Source organism: Citrus clementina, unplaced genomic scaffold, assembly GCF_000493195.1.
Source record: "Citrus clementina cultivar Clemenules unplaced genomic scaffold, Citrus_clementina_v1.0 scaffold_3, whole genome shotgun sequence".
NCBI classification, from domain to species: Eukaryota; Viridiplantae; Streptophyta; class Magnoliopsida; order Sapindales; family Rutaceae; genus Citrus; species Citrus x clementina.
This window is the reverse complement of record NW_006262339.1, coordinates 9,075,010-9,092,779: the sequence shown is the minus strand read 5'-3', so window position 1 is coordinate 9,092,779 and position 17,770 is coordinate 9,075,010. Positions and strand designations below refer to the sequence as shown.

The window sequence follows — 17,770 nt, the reverse complement described above, 5'->3', positions numbered from 1 at the left end:
GTTCCATTTGGTTGTGTCGTTTGTAAGGCCTTCGTTCTAGTGCTGTAACAGTCCACTTGCATCAGTGACGTACACGTCAGCAAAAGGCCACAACGGTTGGGCCCCGGTGACTTGAACGGCCTTGATTTATTTAATATGTCCATCAAATTGGACCACCCTATACGTACCATGAGATTTCTTCTTCCTTTTTTTTTTTTTTTTAATTAACAGGAGAACATTTACAAATTAGAAGGAATTTTTATGGATTTATTTGATTAAAAAAATAAAGAATTGGTTGGGAGTATCTTATTAAGGATGCGTAAAAAATGATACACTATTAAGAGAAAAAAAAAAGGAAAGCGAACTTTTTTTTAAATAAATAGATGCCATCAAGATTGAGATAAATACATATTATTTAGATAAATTATTAAATTAAACAATTTTGTAAGGTAATTATTTTTTTTTTGGGGTCATATTATCAATTTTGAAATGGTCATTACCTATGCAATAAACGTTTAAATTGAGATGTATGCAGTATACTGCAGCAACAAAACGTGCAAACTTTCAGCAAAAGTATGCTTTAACTAAAAAAGTCTTAAACGTTGTTATCAGTTATCACCGCCACTTCAGTATATTACAATTCAGCTCTATTTTTATTTCATATATGTACTGATGTATAGATTGCATACGGGTGCTGTTATTTCCACTCTAAAAAATTTACTTTAAACAATATGATTTTAATAAAAAAAAATTTATTACAAATATAGCTATAGTATAAATTACTATTAAGGATATTTTACCATAAGTCAATATTATATAATTATTTTGAAAACTCATGTAAGACATTCATTATTTAATGTATAATTCTTATTTCTTAAACCATAAAACTTTTATTTTTAATATATTAATTAATATTTAGATGAGTAACGAGAAAATCAATATTTAAAAAAAAAAACTGACTAGATAATAAATGCGATTCGTTTGTCTCAAAAATAAAATTAAAAAAACTCACTTTATGTGAATTTTTTTTTTTTTGGTATTACGTATATAATACTTTCTGTTAAGGTGCATTGCAAGTTATTTTTGGTGGAAAATCTAATATTGAACATAAATAAGTAAAAATTTAATAATTAAAATTATGCTAAATAATCTATTCACAACTTGACTTGATTATATTATCGTAAGTGTCAAATCGCTTAAAATTATGTGTATTAAATGATCTTATTGGTCTTTTTAAGTAAATAAAATTATTAATTTAAATAATTTAAGTAAGATTTTTTTTAAGAATTTAAAAGAGTATACAAAATAAAACTTAATTTTTTAAAAATTAATATGATTACACGCAACAACATAATATTTAAAATAATTTTTACAGTGTAAATAACCCACCCATTACACGCTGAGCGGTGGCAACTGGCACGATTAATGTTTTTTCCAAAATGTACGAAAGAAAAAAAATGAACATACGCTAGATGTATAGTGGGAACGATGCAGTGATTTTTGACCGACATTATTCAATGACACATGATGTACAAATTTGAACTCCGATGATACTCCATGGCTACATATTATTCACAATTATAGTCCAGCAATTCGGACCATTCATTCAATCTTCTCCTCTTTTCAATTTTCATCACAATAGTATATCCACCTCAATTTCAAAGAACACATGTGAAGTGTTCTTTTTGAAGTTCATGAAATTCACTAACTCACCCACCTTTTCAATTTGTTACTCGTCATATACATCACAATATATCACACTATTTATTTTCAAAATTTTCCCCAATTAAAGCACCTTATAATGATGATATGATGAATTAGCAATGAGCCAATAACCCCATTGAAGAAACCAGCAATTTTTCATTTTTCTTTGCGGCATTAGAAACGTCACCGTCGATAATAAAGATTGATACCGAGAGCTTTTCTGGCTTAAAAGGATTGGGCCGATTGGCTCAAAGTTTTTCACACTAGGCCCAATTCTGCATCCATCACGACTAACTGGGAAGAATAGTGAAAAATATAATTACACAAGTGAACCGAAATTCGAGTCAATGTTTAATGAATTCCGGTTGTTCCCATTTCAGGCTATGCTTTCAGAAATAGCCCGCACCTCTAACCTCTGACGGAGATGGTGGCTGCGCATCACCACCTTTTCCCAAAAACACAAGACGACCTGCCACATCCACATTGGAAAAGCTTGTTAAAGATGATGGGAGGAGGTCAGCAAAATGAAAAACACAGTTCTCTATCCATGAGTAAACTTTTGTCACCATAAACTAAGTGCGAAAGCTTCTTAGCCATCTAAAACTTCCATGATAACAGAGTACAAAATTCCAAGGTGGCGCAGCTAATCTCAAGAAAAAAATCCAGACAGAAATAATATGCCAGTTAGCCATCTCACCCAGCTGATGTTGGATTACAAAATTGACAGCCCGAACATTTTTGGTTGTTATATTTTGACAATAATTACTGTTGTCTTCAGCAGAAAATTTTTCTTGCATCATTTTCAAAGCATTCGGACCACAGGAAAAGGGACGTTTACACAAAGCAAAGATGTGTTTGTTTAAAATCAATATCACCTTATATGATGAGATACATGGAGGAAAGACAAAAAACACTTGATCTCGGTAAGTGCCTAATTAGTAATTGTTAAGGTCTTCAAGCAAGTTGCCTAGCAAAGAATAATATGACTTCCTTTTTTTTTTTTAAGAAGAATAATATGACAGTTAAATTAACTTATAAAAGTTTAGTCTTTAACTGTTCATAAAAATTAATGTCATTTTAACTTCCACTTGTTTGATTGTTTTGTCAAATGGCTGGGTCCAAAACAACCATATTCCTCACCCTTCCTTACTCACAATTCGCTTATATTTTGCACTTATGATCCTTAATATTTGAGTATTCCTTACATGTCTTCAATATAATACTGACACTCCTTAATTGAAATTATTCTAACTATAGCCACTATACACCTCTGTCTTCCTGCTTTCATTAATAACCAGTGTTCCCAAAATATATTATATCTCATGAGGAGATATATATTTCTTCTAAGTTAGTGTCATCCCCGAGATGAGAGAATAGCCACATAGTTTGTAATACATGTTCTGCTTGGTGGAGGAAAAAAAAAAATTGCAAAACTAGTCTCATGGAAATGGGGGAAAAAATGCTAATCATGTCAGCATAGGTAAGGTAAAAGAATAATATCCGACTAGATGATACAAGAAAGCAGCATAGAAAGATACTTTTCAAAATGTTGAATGCAGGTTGCACATAGTTTGAAACAAGTAATGGAGGTTAAAGTAGCTACTGAATTGTCACAATGACAAATTTGAAATGATTTTTTCAAGTAGAGCCGTGCTTCTAAAGTGGGATGTCTTTTTTAAATAACTAAAAAAAAAAAAAATTAAAGATAACTCTTAAGTAATATGCTACAAAAATAGAATTCTATAAGTTTGAGGTCAGATTTTATTGATGCAGTTTATGTAAAAAGAAGAAGAAAAGTAATTTTCATTTTTTGGGTGCCAAGTAACACACTAGAAGAAAATGAGGTAAGTACCATTACGACGAATAGCAATCTCTCTTATACGCCGGACAAGGCCAGTTATTGGATCATTGAAAACTTTTTGCTCCAAATTTCCTTCAACATAAATAGTTGACCTATAGCAAATAAAAGAATTTCAATGTCATAATGGAGATCAGGAAGTAATAACCTGCAACTGAAATCAGACACAATCAGAAATACAAATTCAGAAGAACCAGCAATGTTTAAAACAGAAACAAACAAAAGAATGACAAAAACACTAGCAATAATAGTTAAACAATACAAATGGTGAAATGTTCCACATCACTGAAGTTGAAACAACAAACAATTCATTTTTTTCCCAGAGACTTATAGGTTACCAATCATCTCAGATCATCATCTAGTTAACAACAACATTTGGTATATAAGCTACAAATACTGGCATTAAGTTTACCCCACCACGAGAGTCCATGAGAGCCAGAGTTTCACTTGTAACCCAGTTAAGCCAGTATAAGTTTCAAATTTTGAATTATGGTATGGTTAATGATTCTTGATTGAATGCTTAATATGAGTTCCCATGCCAATGAGCACGCAAATTTAGACTTTCATCATGCTCTGATGCTCATGAATAATTTGTATCAATCTTATATTATTTACTAATTAAATAAAGTACTATAAAAAAGGCTCATAATGAAACCGAGATGAAATGTGGTTCTACAAAAAGGCAATCATTTACACCATGAATAAGCATGCATCCATGTGGCGTCATATATTGAAACATTCTTGATAAAAAATAAAATAAAATAAAATAAAAGGCTTACCCAGGAACAAGATGCTTCATAACAACCCCACCCAACCTCTCGGGGTAAACCGAAACTCTATGCCACTGAACAGCACACCGATTTGCATACTCGGTCGGATTTTCATTCTCCAATGGCCTCCTATTGTTACGAATTCCACCTGTCCCCAACGAGAACAGCGTTACAGTCCTCCCACTCTTCAGCTTCTTCTGCACCGGACTCTGGCCCACCTGTCCTACCAATATTGCCTAAAAAAATAAAAATAAATAAAAAAGAAAAAACAAACTAACACCCATCAAATGTCAGACAAATTTGTCCACCGTGTACAATAAAAATGCCAACAAAATGTTTAATTTAAATGGGGGGGCGAAGTTTTACCTTGAAAATGCCAGGATCGAGACCGTTTTCGAGGGGCCGATCAAAACTCTCTCGTTGCTGACCCGAGTTCTGAGTTGAAGATGAGTCAGGGAGTGGGTCGGCGTCGGAGTGGATAGCAGACTCGTCCAGGTCGGAGTCCACGCGAGATGAGGAGGAGAAGATGTTGGAGGTGAAAAAGGGCTTTGGAGACTCAGAGAATTTAGGGTTTAAGAGAAGAGAGCGATAGAATCTTCTTGTGAGAGCTGCCATCATCTTCAATTTCTTTTCTGGGTTGATTGATTAGTTTCAATGCCTTTGTGTTTGTGATTTTTGGTTTTCGTGGTGGGTTTTGGCTTAAACCCTAGTGGTGGCAAAATGTTTCTTTCTTCACTTTTCGTGGTTTAGTAACACGCGGCAAAAACACAATTTCTTTTAGTATTTATTTAATGATTTATAGAATAAATATTGAACTTTTTTTTTCTTTTTTGACAGAGAATATTAGACTACTAATTGCTAAACCATGAGCATGTAACATGTTAATAATCAAACTTGTAGCAAAATTATAATAGGATCACGATCTAAAAAGTTTTAATTTGATACCGGAATTAGACCAAAGTATACTCTAGTTTCCATTTTCGAATTAGTCCATTACATTCTGGCCTCATGCATTTTTGTTCATGAAAATTCTTGAGTGAAGTTCATGAAATTATGGACCAAGATTCTCTTTTTTTTTTTTTTTTCTTATAGTTGTGGTCCGCATAGGATTTGAGACCTTGAATCTAAGTTGGGAGTAGGCTTGGCCCACTATGAACACTTCAGATTGCTGATGTGCATTCAGTGCCATAAAATCATAAAATCATGCCTTTCCAAGCATATCTGGATGGATTTGGCCTTGTATCTTATCCTAAAAAATCCCTTACTCAAATGAGAAACAGATTTTAGGCTCACCAAAAAACACAGCCTTGAGAACGAAGGCACCAACCCAGAAAATAATTTGTTCTTAGAAATGTTACAAAGCCAAAAAATCTTGAATTCTTCCCCACAAATCCTTCCCCCAACTCCATCACCAAAAATTCATCCACTAGTACAGAACTTTCCCACGTCTCGATCTCTTCCCAGCCTCAAACAAACCTGCAATTTATCACGCCGAGAGCTCACATTATGCGGCAACTCTTCATTGCTTCTTCTTTGGGGCAGCCTGGTTCTAGAACCGTTCAATCTGTCCAGGGCGCGAGCCGATGAATTGCCTAACGCCGATAAAAATGAGCAAGAACAGAACTGTGCCAACAAAGATCCTACAAAGCGAGTTTTTCTTGACATATCGATTGATGGAAAATCTGCTGGTCGCATTGTCATCGGGTTATATGGAGACAGTGCTCCAGCTGGAGCTGCTAGGTTTAGTAGTCTTGTTAGCGGAACAGCTGGGATTAGCTACAGAAGAAAAGAGTTCATCAAAATCATGCCAAACTATGTGCAGCATGGTGGAGTTCGATCGTATGGTGTGGATGCTGAGCTAGCACGGAGATCAGGAAGCAATTTGGAAACTGAGAGACTCATGGAAGAGTGGAAGGCAAACAATGAAAGGTGTCCTGGGACTAAGAACTTGGCTGGAACTGTCGGTATTATCGTGAGAGATCCTTCCAAGCCACCTCCAAAGATCAAGTTGGTTGCCCGGCAAGGCAAGCTGGAGATTGATCAAGAGGAGGTGGGTAAGGACCCGAACGGAACAGAGTTTGTGATTGTAACAAAGGACTCTCCGGAGCTTGATGCCTCGTCTCTGGTCGTTGGAAGAGTCCTGGAAGGAATGGAGGTTGCAGAGAAGATTGGAGAAGTGAAGACTGTGCAGGAAAATACTGGTTCTCCGTATTTCAGGTTAGTTTTTTTTTTTCAGAAAATCTCAAGTGTTTCCTTGGATGTTTCTCATTCTTTCTCGGAGATCTAGTCTGGTTGTCAAAATTTTAACCTCAAAGCAAAAGCATGTTCTAATTTATAAGAGAAACCGAAGCTAAAACATGATCTAATTTATAAGAGGAAACAATGGGATAATTCATCTTTGCAAAGCTCAAAGCTAAAGGTTGCTCAGTGTCTGCCTTTTCAAAATAGCTTTTTCCTTTGTTCTAACTTGGCTGCTCATGATCTTTTATATAATCACGAAGAAAATAACCATATTATTTGGTGATCAGAGTGGCGAAACTAATAGGAGACAAAAGGGCTGTTGTGGCGGAACGAGGATTCAACCGCCCCTATTCAAAGGTGCTAGTCACAAATTGTGGCTTAATGGAATAGCAACAGTTTGAAACTCTTTTCTTGTTCCTTCAATTTTGTGTAATGAGAGAACAATTTCATGCGAGTAACATAAATTTAATTGCCATTCTCAAAAGAAAGAAAAATCGAACTTTGAAAACACAGAGCCCTGGATCGGGGTTAAGAAATATGGGATGATAATTTGAACAAAACTTTTTTCCTTCTTACAACAGTGGGTACAACACTTTCATGGGTTTAAATTGTGGCACGAGAAGAGAGAATTAATACATTTCTATGGACATAACTCATAAGCATTTTGCATACCAGTGGCACCACCATATAAGAGAGGAATGGAGTCTCATCCCAGAGTCTTTTGGAAACTCATTGACACCTAGACAAACTGATCTGACTGCCAACACTTCAACTTGACCCATGAGTTGACTTCATTCTTTTGGCGACAGGAGACGTGAAAAGCTTTCTAACTGAGGCAATTGGATCATCCACCTGTCAAATTACAAGCAGTAAGATATGAATCCTTTCAGATGATCAAAAGAGGGAAAAAAAATAAAAATAAAAACTCATTTTTGCCATCATTGCCTATATGCTTAATCTTTATACAGGATCAAACTGAAACAGGACCAGGAGGTTTCACAGGGAAAACACTACCCATATTTATACAGGCTTACATTAAAATTAACAGAACTTGAGTAAAACGGGGATGAATCTCATTCCCTTTACCCATTTGGTCATCATGATCGCCATGAACTACTATTAATAATAAAAAAGGTCAGGATATACCTTGATCAATGAGGAAGATGGAGAAGAATCTGCAGGTGATGAATAAGAACCGTCTCTCTGTCGATGTAAAGCAGAAAGGGTTTGTTGCCATCCAGGTAAGGCACCACCTGTTGATACAATCCATGGACAAAAATGTCTGTGCTGCCTAATTGGATCAAACTTCATTGCATTCACTTCCTGTAGTTGCTTCGGATCCATTCCTGAAACAAAGGGGCATCGTTAATAAAAACTCTTGCTAGTAATCCACATGTACCAATGAAAGGATTTAGAAAAGTTAGCCAAGCTGCCAAATTTAGAATTTCAACCAATTTAACTTGATAAGGAAAGAAATCATAGGAAGTTCAATTAGGATCAATCGTCAATGATGTGCTGGTTGCAAAAGAGTACATCTAAGTAGTCAACACAGTTAAAGTTTTCAAAAAGTTGGATAGGTGATCAATTAAACTTGGGAAAAAACATATATATACATATTAAAGAAATGAATAGTTGCTTCTTAGAACTCCTTTCTTTTTTTGGTGTTGGGGTTTGGGAGCGGGTGGGCGGGGCCTTCTTCGAACTTGTGTCTTCTGGGTACACTATCAATTTAGTAGGGGCCCATATTAAACTATAAATAACCAATCCAAGAAACAAATAGGAACCTCCTCTAAGCTCACCTAAGGTACGAATGATATTAAATTAAAAAAGAGTTGCAATATAAAAAGTTGCAACCACATTAGAATTACTAATTTAATTTCAGCACATTTATATGCAGAGGGGATAGTTAAAGACGTAACTAAAAATACTAGACAATATAGATATCAACAAATATACATAAAACAGACAAGAAATGGTTTAGAAATACTAAGTTCTGTAAGGATGATGTAATGGTGAAATCAAAAGGTCAGAGCAGAAAGTTACAATGTCATTCACCAGAAGAGGCAAGCAAGAACCTGATAACAACTGCCAGAAGAAAGAAGATGGCATACTTTCTCATTTATTTATTTATTTTTAAAAAAGTCAATATTGAAATAAATATGCAAGAAGTCTGAAAAGTCAACTTCTCAGTTCATCTGAATAAGCAAGAACCCCAAACAAGAGAAAATTAAAACAGAAAAGGCATAAAAACAATGAACTCCTAATCAAGGAAGCAAATATACATAGCCTAGATGAATATCAATGGCATTACAAAATATTAGTGTACGAGCTATGGTCCAACTGATACTACATCTTACCTGCACTTCCAGCCATAACTGCACTGCCAGATGGAATCACAAGTGATCCTTCATTTTTGCTTTGTTCCCCATTTTCAGCCAGCATATCACTTTGACTTTGGCCTAGTTTTTCATTCTGTGTTGTTTCTGTGGAACTTTGGACAATGGCACAACCAGTACCAGCTCCAGGAAATGTATCTTGTCCGGTGACACTCGGTCCTTCCAATGGCACATGATCATTGTTTTCCTTTCCAAGAGTTTCTTCATTTATAGAACTATCTGATCCATGATCATATTGTCCCCTATTTAACGACCCAGCATCTTCAGCCAGGACAACTTGTCCAGTAAGATTATTTTCAGTATGGTCTTTCCCTTCCTCAGGCAAATTATTATTCCTAGATGTGGATTGAATTTCTTTGGGGTGATCAAATGTATAATCTCTAAAATCAGAATCATAAGAGAACTTAGCTCTTAAAGCACGGCCAACAACCGGAAAAGAAATTGTTGCTTTAAAATTCTGTTTTGTTGGTGGGGGACCCCCTGCAATCGTCAGATTTAAATGTGATGAACTCTCAGCATGCGATGGTTCACCATTTGACACGGTATTCATGGCAACTTCCCTATTGCCAACATGATTTTCATTCCCCGAAACATGAGACCCACAGTGGTTTTCACCATTTACTTCTGTATCTCCTACTACCCTGAAAAACTCTACAGGACGTGCAACTGTAGCAAAAGCCCATAATCCAACACTGGCACCACAAAGCCTGCAATCCAACACAACAGACTTATGAGCCCCATAGTCTTCTGTCACCTCAACAATTTCTTTGCTACCAGCAGAGTGGACATTGACACTCGGATTCTGTCCATTGACATCATCGACAAACTGATTTACTCCATCCTCACAGTCAACCACATAAGGAAGTGAACGTGGTTCCCAGCCACATAAACTTATGAGCTTTTCTGCCTGAAAATGACAACACCACTCATCATTAAGAATGCAGAAACAAAGCAACTAAATTGCAAAATTTTTCAGTATTTTGCCTTTTTTCTTTGAGGGCTTGGAAACAGAAGAAGAGCATGAAAACACTGGTGTGTTGTATAGCAAATAAATACACTTTCTAGTTTATTGCATTGAAATGTGAGAGGAAGGTGAAAAAATGAAGTAACACACGCAAATTATATATGAGAGAAGAAATATTAAATGCATTCAACAATAACTGAACATCTTCATTATTTTTTTTAATTGCAAGTACAACGAACATAAGCAGGATTCAAAATGATATAATGATATAATCAGAGTAATCTGACCATCAATATAGATCGAGACAAGCTGACTTCCATCACATAATTGAATTCCAAGTGAGAAATCGGCAATGAATAGAGTTAACATCAGCAGATAATGGAAGTAAACGAGACTGTAAAAGAACGGAAAGAGAATGGAACAATCTATCAGCTAGAAGGAATGCAGTGTCTCAACCATTGCAGTGAATACAAAAAACTCAATATATGATAGGGGCTGACGGCAACAACATTAAATGCACTGAAGCTCATATGCTGATGAGTAAAAATGTTAGGAATAAACATATATTAGTGTGAGTAAACTATAATTTAGAAATCATTCAAACAATTGATACAGTATACTATAAGTTAGAAAACATTCAAACAAGTATCAAACCTGATAATACAGGTTAACAGAATTATCTTGACATTGGTTCCTAAGGGAATCCGTCTCAGAACCCTTTGCCGCTTCATTCCCACATTCTAGAATTGGAAACCATTTAAGAAATTCTTCAAGCTGGGTGCTTCTCATATACTCAATGGCCGAAGGTGAAATTACTGGAAGAGCTAAAAGTTGAATGAGAGCAGATGATCTCTCTCTAAACTTCTCAACTAAAACAGGAGGTGGCATAGGAGGAAACTGTGCCAGTGTTTCATCACAGATATTGTCAATCCACGGGCAGAGTAACTTGTGTCCATTATCGAGCTTTAAGCTAAACACCAAGGCTGCCTTCTCAACTGAGAGAATATAGGAAACAGTCCAATTTAGATAAAAATACACCTAAAGTTGAATAAAAAAATTACACAATTTCGTTTTAATAGTCACTGTCATGATGAAGGAATATGACATGCCTTGCTGCTGCGTCCAAGATGAAGGGGTTGAAAAAAGGATACGTGCCCCACAAGATTCACAGGCTATAGTATCTGTGTCCACATTGATCCAACCTCTCCTAGCACAATTTACAGCACTTACAACCTACAAAAGACATAAGAAGAGTATACAAAAGTTAGTATCAGAGAGAAACAAGAGAAGTTATCTTTCCTCCTCTTGGTGATAATTGTAAATATATTATATAGAATTCGATCACAAGTATGCAGCAAAAGAAAATGACGTTGTAAGGGCTGTTTAGTCTATGACAAACCACATCCTATAATAACAGAGGACTTGATAAATGTAAACCTTAAATGAAGATAACACAACTTCTTACAACATTTGTAAGATCGAAAGTTTTGCATGAACGAGCATCCAAATTGTGGTAATCTCACATCCCACAAATTATAAAAGCGAGAAAGAGAAAATTGAAACACACACACACGCAGAGCATAGTTGAACATATATGATAATAAACAAAAAAATGATGATGATAATACAAACCTATAATAACCAAATGACATATTAATAGAAAACAAGTACATAATACATCATATTCATTCAACCAAACAACTGCAGAGGATTGGAAAATCAAACCTTAGGTTTGGCGAACCATGTCATAGACTTAAATGTGGCGACCCTCCGCATAAGATCACCGCGGTCCCACGGTCTACATAACGGAGCTTCTGATAATCCAGCTGAAGCCGAATGTAAAGAATGGTGGTGGTATCTGTCTACTACTCTCGGTTCTACTAGTGCTAGTGCAGATTCTGGATTTGAACGCTTTGTGCCTCTTCTTAATTCTTCCACTCCTGAACCATTACTATTTATTTAGAAGAGAAAAAATGTTAATACTATGCTCTGTATTTCACAAATGCATAAATAAGATAGCTTCGCCATTTTTTTCCCCCTCAGTGTTTCATTTTCCGAAATCTTCTTGCGTTTTCTCGGGAACCAAACGCTCAAAGTAAAAATTTTAAAAATAAAAATAAAACCAAAAACAAAAACAAAAAGATTAACAAAGAGGAGAACCTGGAGGAGCTTGGTGTAGATTTAGGAGGCTGAAAAAGCTTATCCATGATCGAGTGGAATCTCTTCTCTGAATCCTGAGCCATTGTTTGTTACTTTCAATTAATTTTCTTTTTCAAGAATTTTTGAAATTTGAAATAATAAACCTTTTGTCTCGTTCAGAACGACACCGTCCTTCGGCGTCTCTTCGAGTATGTGATTCCGTCCCTAAATCGGCAGATGGCGATGACACGCGCACAACAGAAAGGCGCACTTTTGCTCACTGTGATGGGGGGACTGATCCCGTGACTGTACATGCAGGATGAAATTTTTTTGTTACATCTGATTGCTTTATAATCACCGTTGATCGGATCGACTTTTCTTTTCGCGAATAGATATTTCATTGAATCGTGAAGTTTTGTGGTAAAAGAATAAAAGATGAAATTTTTAATAATTCTGATTAAATAAAATAATACTGTAAAATATAGGAAGCTGAAATGCTGATTAAGCTTGTCTCCAATAGCAATCCATACAACATAGGCCCAGAATGTGCATAGGCATGGGCTTAAGGCCCCAACAGACAACACAAATAAGCCAAGAATGTGTATATTAAGGCCCCAACCAACAACGCAGACGAGCCCAGAACCCGCAAAAGATATGGGCTACACAGACAGTCCCAATTCAAAGATGGGGATGGATTGGCACTTGGCACAAGGCGAAGATGCTGTCGAAGTCGAACCATCATTGGAACAGTAAGCTATACTGAATCAATCAATGGAGGACCAGCCTAAGTGAAAGTGATGCTCTGCTGGCAGGCCTCAAGGCTCAAGCCTGTAGCATCTAATTGACATGTCGTTTTCTAATCCACGTGATTATCCCCTTGTACGGTTTACAAATTAAAATGAAATGAACGGCCGCGCTTGATGTATGCGCCGTGCGTCTATGTTATTGCTATGGTCTGCGTCAGAGTTGGGCTGCTGTAGAGCAGCGAATATAGGGGCTACTAGATCATTGATTTGTGGACTAAAATTCGCAGAGAAAGAAAAACTCACGTTAACTTACGATACCTGATTGGTTTGAGAAGGTTTAATTAAGTGATTTTCTAACAACTTAAATTGATTTAAGGTTTGCCTATTCCCTGCTGTGAAAATTACAGATTCCAGTTTGAAATTGTTGTATCAAAATAATAGATTTTACCTGTAAGTTTGATTTCACTATCTCGAAAATTGGTAGAGACTTCAATGTAATTCTGACTTGAAGGTGCATGGGGAGCAAAGTCTGCACCCTTTCTTGGGGACAGCAGCTGCAACACAGAAGAAAGCAATACGCACGTGCATACTTTCCAAATTTGTCCATGCATTTGCAGATGAATACAAAATTGTGCAAAAGCATGCAACAAAACTAATTGGTCACCCACAATTCAAAAGCCCTAACCCACACCTCAACGCCAATTAACAAATCGATTGATGCTAAATGCTACTCCATATCCCCAAAACTTTTAACATAGTACTTAATTACCCCATTTGCACTTTCATCACCATCACCCAAGAATCAGCAAAAATACACAATGCTTGCCACTCACCAGCTCTCTATATAGCATTTCAAAATAAACCCTAACCCTAACTCTAGCCCTAAATCCCCATGTAGCTAATCGAATAATCCCGAACAAAACCCCAAAACTCTTTAACTAAAAGCCAACTTCACTAACTTCAAGAGTACATGCAAGATTTTGTGAGATGGCCGATGGCGACCCAGCATATCTAAAAGACTAAAAAGATAAGAGCCAGCTCTTTTTTCGTCTGCAATTGCAATAACTATACATCTTGCGCTTTTCTCCTCGAGAAGTGATTCTCATTACTTACTCTCTCAGCGTTTCTTACACTATCACAAAAAAATTTATATTTTTTTAATTAAAGTTGGTTGGTGTGAGAGTGTCGGTATTGTCATTTCTTAAGAAAGGTCAGGGGTTCAAGTTCCGCTCTCGTATAAAGTCACCACTTTAGCCAGCACTTTACCGCTTATGGGTCAACTCGGTGCGAGCGGAGATTAGTCTAAGTTGTGGTACAAATTTAAAGGTATCTCCCACAGTTGGGGCCACTTAGAATCACCTCGTGGTTCAGACAAAAAAAAATCTTTTTTTTATTTAAATATTCATTTATTCACTTACGTGGTAAATATAAATATAAAAAAGATAAATCTTTTTCATAAGACTCTTCAAAATAAAAATAAATTTATATTATTTTAATTAAATTTTTTCCTCCACCAAAATAACAATAATTATAATACTTTCCTCTACTCAAGAATTATAAGACATAAAATAATATAAAACTAAATTAAAAAGCCCCAATAAACTCTTCAAATGAGATTTTTTAAATGAGATTATCCTTCTCTCTTTTCTATTTAAAGAAATTTTAGAACTCTTTTCACTTATTTAACTCTTTAAATGAGAAGTAGAATCCCATTTGAAGAGTTTTTTTTATGATATTCTTAGACTTTGTTGTTCTTTGAATCATTTTAGAAATTAAATATGCATATTTTACATTATGCATTTTAGATGCTCACACATATTAGGTTAACACGTAAGTTATAAGTACAAACAAAAACGAAGTTACTTACGGTTTTTTGAAACTTACAAATACAATCTAATGACGCCCTTCTTTATTAAATATTGAGCTGTAAAGTATTATTAACATTTTGCCTCTTTCTCTCTGTACTTCCTTTCATATTGATAAACAATCTCTAATTTTCTTCTCTAAAACTTCTGTTTGTAGGCTGAGGAAGGAAATGAAGGGCTCAATTGCAACAATTCGAGATTTACTTCTTCTGTTTCCTTTTGTTGGTCTTTTTCTTTCATGTGCAGGCCAAGAAGGGACATCAACTGTAGCACCTATGGAGAGAAAAGAGAAAGAAGCTCTTTATTCTACAATTCAAGGATTCGTAGGGAAATGGTGGAATGGCTCAGATCTCTATCCAGATCCTTTTGGGCGGACAGGATTGCAGGTTCTTTTTTTTTTTTCACTAAGAAAATACAGGCTATGTTTTTGTTGCATGCAAAATGAATCTATGCTAATATATAATTTGTTAATGCGTGCATGCATTGGGATCGATCATATATGTCTATAAAATGGTCTATTCTTAATTAACTTTTCCTTGGTCAATTAATACCTTGATTTGGGAAAATAAATAATGTTCAGGGAGTTTCCTGCGATTTCTTTCATGGATTATGGCATGTGAGTGCTATAAGCATCGGTCCAGTTTACGACAATTCTCTCGTTTGCTCACAGTGCAAAATTTTCAAACCACCTCTGTGAGTTCAATCACCTAAATTCCCTATCAATTTTCAATTGCTTCTCTTCACCAAGCCAAAGCCCCATTGAAATCCCCTCTTCAAATTGGCAAAAACTTGCAAACAGCTTGGACTCCTTAGAATTTGGATCAAACCCCCGTCTCATTGGCACAATTCCTACAAGCATTGATTACTTAAAGAACCTCCAGTCTCTAGTACTACTAGAAAAGGGATTAACTGGAAAATTACCAATAGAACCGAGCAAATTGGTCAATTTGAGGCGTCTCGCCCTTGCCGGAAACCAAATCAATGGTCAAATTCCGGCGAGTATCGGAGGGTTGACCAAGCTCTTGATATTTGACTTAAGCAGGAATAATTTATCAGGGTCAATGCTATTGACTTTGGGAAAACTTGCTCGACTACTAAAGCTTGATTTGAGCTACAACAATTTACAAGAAAAGATACCAAAAGAGATTGGAAATTTACATAATGTGACATTTTTGGACCTAAGGAGCAATAATTTTTCGGGTGGGTTGGTTCAGTCAATTGAAGAAATTGTATCATTAATAGAGATGGTGGTATCAAATAACCCAATATTTGGTGGTGGCCTAAACGGGATTCGATGGGAAAATCTTCAAAATTTGGAAATTTTGGATCTTTGTAACATGGAATTGATGGGTGCAATTCCGGAGTCTGTGGCAGAAATGGAGAGGCTAAGATTTTTGGGTCTCAACGATAATAAGCTGACGGGGAATTTGCCAAAGAAAATGGCAATTATGCCCAGATTTAGATAAACTTTATTAGATAAATTTGTTGCATTTTAAATTATATTTAAATTTAATATTATACAGATTTAGATAATTAAGAAAATCTGCCCACACACTTTATGGATATTACTTACATGTAGAGTTGGTAAAACGGATTATCGGGTTGTGTTCGTGTCGTGTCAGCTTCGTGTCGTGTCAAATTTAGGTCGACTCAAAGCCGACCCATTTAATAATCGTGTCAAAATATTGAGACCCAAACCCAACACGAAAAAATAATCTGGTTACCCAATAACCCGCTAAATATCTATATATTAAACAAAATTTACATAAAATATTTATACATTGACGTACATACATAAATACATACATAATTTATCGATATTATAAAATGTACATATCTACCAAAATATTATACATTTATACTATTGAAGTTTTAATTATATATATGTATATAAAATATTATATATCGATATTATAAAATATACGAGTCTAGCAATATTTTACACATTTACATTATTGAAGCTCTAAATGAATATAAAATTTTATAAATAAAATACTGTGTTTATATTCATATTTTTAAAAAATAAAAATAAATGAGAGATCATCTCTAATATTTGAGTTTTGATAATAAAAATTTACAAATTATTTTAAAATAAAAAATATAATCAAGTCATTGATTGTATAAATGTGTCAAGAACTTTAACTCTAACCCAACACGAAAAAAAATTATATCGACCCATACCCAACTCATTTAATAATCTTTTTAAATTCGACGACACATACTTATTTATTTATATTACATTCGTGTCGACTAATTAAGTAGTGTCAAATTTTATCAACTCCAATTACACGCGATTCCGCATATTTTTTTTACGAATCTAAATATGAATGCACATCTCAAAATATCAATACAAGGTACAAATTGGGATACACCTGCATCTCGATGCAGATTTTGCCGTCTCTACTCTGGCCCAGTCTCGAAATAAGTATTATCCTCGAATAGTGAAATATTATTAACATAAAGGTGGCCACCACTTATCCTATATGTGCAGAAAACGCAAGGGCAAAAGCAGAAAAGATGATTAGGGTACGGCCTCAAGCTTTGCTTCAGCAGTTCAGCCTGAACTAGCATAGGCACAGTTTCTCTCGTGTCAGATTCAGTACAATAAAAAGCAGCTAAACGATTTTAATTCATAATCATCAACCCTCTTTTTTGACCTTTTCTTTACACGAACCTTTATTTTTTATTTTTTTTTTGGGTTAAGTACTTGAAACGCATACACGCTGCTGACCTAATGATGATAATGCCTCAATGAAATTTAACCCAAATTGGTCACTCTTTCTTCCTTCCTTTCTTTTTTTTTTATTATTAATAATAATAACAACTGAAACATTAATAGTAATACCAAGTCAATTACGGATAGGTCTCACGTCTCAACGGTTACCTCCAATAAACCCACTAACTCCACATCTCTCTCCTAATAATTCTCTCAATAACAGAACGGACTTCAAAGTTCAAATGTCCTCTCCTTTAAGTCTCTAGCCAAAAGCACATCAACCGTATATTTAGTTAACTTCTCCAACACAAAGCTTCCTGATATTCTCTCTAGAGGGAGCTCCCTTTGAGTCCAAACATGGCTTCTATCTTTAAAGCTTCTCTCATTTTCAT

General features: G+C 35.3%; 4 protein-coding genes and 1 pseudogene across 6 annotated transcripts in view; 3 read left to right on the top strand and 2 right to left on the bottom strand.

Annotated features, from left to right (window-relative positions):
- Nucleotides 1-1,642: 1,642 nt before the first annotated feature.
- Nucleotides 1,643-5,070, bottom strand: LOC18048315 (single-stranded DNA-binding protein, mitochondrial). Its single transcript, XM_006440836.2, has 4 exons — nucleotides 4,678-5,070; nucleotides 4,321-4,547; nucleotides 3,536-3,636; nucleotides 1,643-2,152 (listed from the first exon to the last, which is right to left on the bottom strand). Exons 1-4 carry the CDS (start codon nucleotides 4,927-4,929, stop codon nucleotides 2,073-2,075), a joined length of 660 nt encoding a protein of 219 aa, XP_006440899.1. The 5' UTR covers nucleotides 4,930-5,070; the 3' UTR covers nucleotides 1,643-2,072.
- A 485-nt stretch (nucleotides 5,071-5,555) lies between these two features.
- On the top strand, nucleotides 5,556-7,222 carry LOC18048314 (peptidyl-prolyl cis-trans isomerase CYP26-2, chloroplastic). 2 transcript variants are annotated; one of them, XM_024188529.1, is made up of 3 exons: nucleotides 5,556-6,528; nucleotides 6,840-6,909; nucleotides 7,134-7,222. In XM_024188529.1, exons 1-3 carry the CDS (start codon nucleotides 5,663-5,665, stop codon nucleotides 7,209-7,211), a joined length of 1,014 nt encoding a protein of 337 aa, XP_024044297.1. In that variant the 5' UTR covers nucleotides 5,556-5,662; the 3' UTR covers nucleotides 7,212-7,222. The 2 variants fall into 2 exon arrangements, with proteins under 2 accessions (XP_024044297.1, XP_006440898.1); XM_006440835.2 differs by lacking the exon at nucleotides 7,134-7,222 and having other exon boundaries at nucleotides 6,840-7,043.
- Nucleotides 7,078-12,480, bottom strand: LOC18048313. Of its 2 annotated transcripts, XM_024188528.1 has the most exons (8): nucleotides 12,216-12,480; nucleotides 12,073-12,146; nucleotides 11,638-11,863; nucleotides 11,022-11,145; nucleotides 10,567-10,907; nucleotides 8,910-9,855; nucleotides 7,699-7,898; nucleotides 7,078-7,404 (listed from the first exon to the last, which is right to left on the bottom strand). In XM_024188528.1, the coding sequence occupies exons 2-8, from the start codon at nucleotides 12,117-12,119 to the stop codon at nucleotides 7,321-7,323; spliced, it is 1,968 nt and encodes a 655-aa protein (XP_024044296.1). In that variant the 5' UTR covers nucleotides 12,120-12,146; nucleotides 12,216-12,480; the 3' UTR covers nucleotides 7,078-7,320. The 2 variants fall into 2 exon arrangements, with proteins under 2 accessions (XP_024044296.1, XP_006440897.1); XM_006440834.2 differs by having other exon boundaries at nucleotides 12,073-12,480.
- A 225-nt stretch (nucleotides 12,481-12,705) lies between these two features.
- LOC18048311 lies at nucleotides 12,706-16,128 on the top strand (annotated as a pseudogene).
- Nucleotides 16,129-17,609: 1,481 nt separating this feature from the next.
- LOC18048310 (mavicyanin) overlaps nucleotides 17,610-17,770 on the top strand; it is a 1,122-nt gene continuing 961 nt past the window's right edge. Inside the window, exon 1 of the mRNA XM_006440831.2 lies at nucleotides 17,610-17,770. This exon is cut by the window's right edge and continues 164 nt beyond it. Coding sequence (XP_006440894.1) covers nucleotides 17,736-17,770 — 35 coding nt within the window. The 5' untranslated portion in view covers nucleotides 17,610-17,735.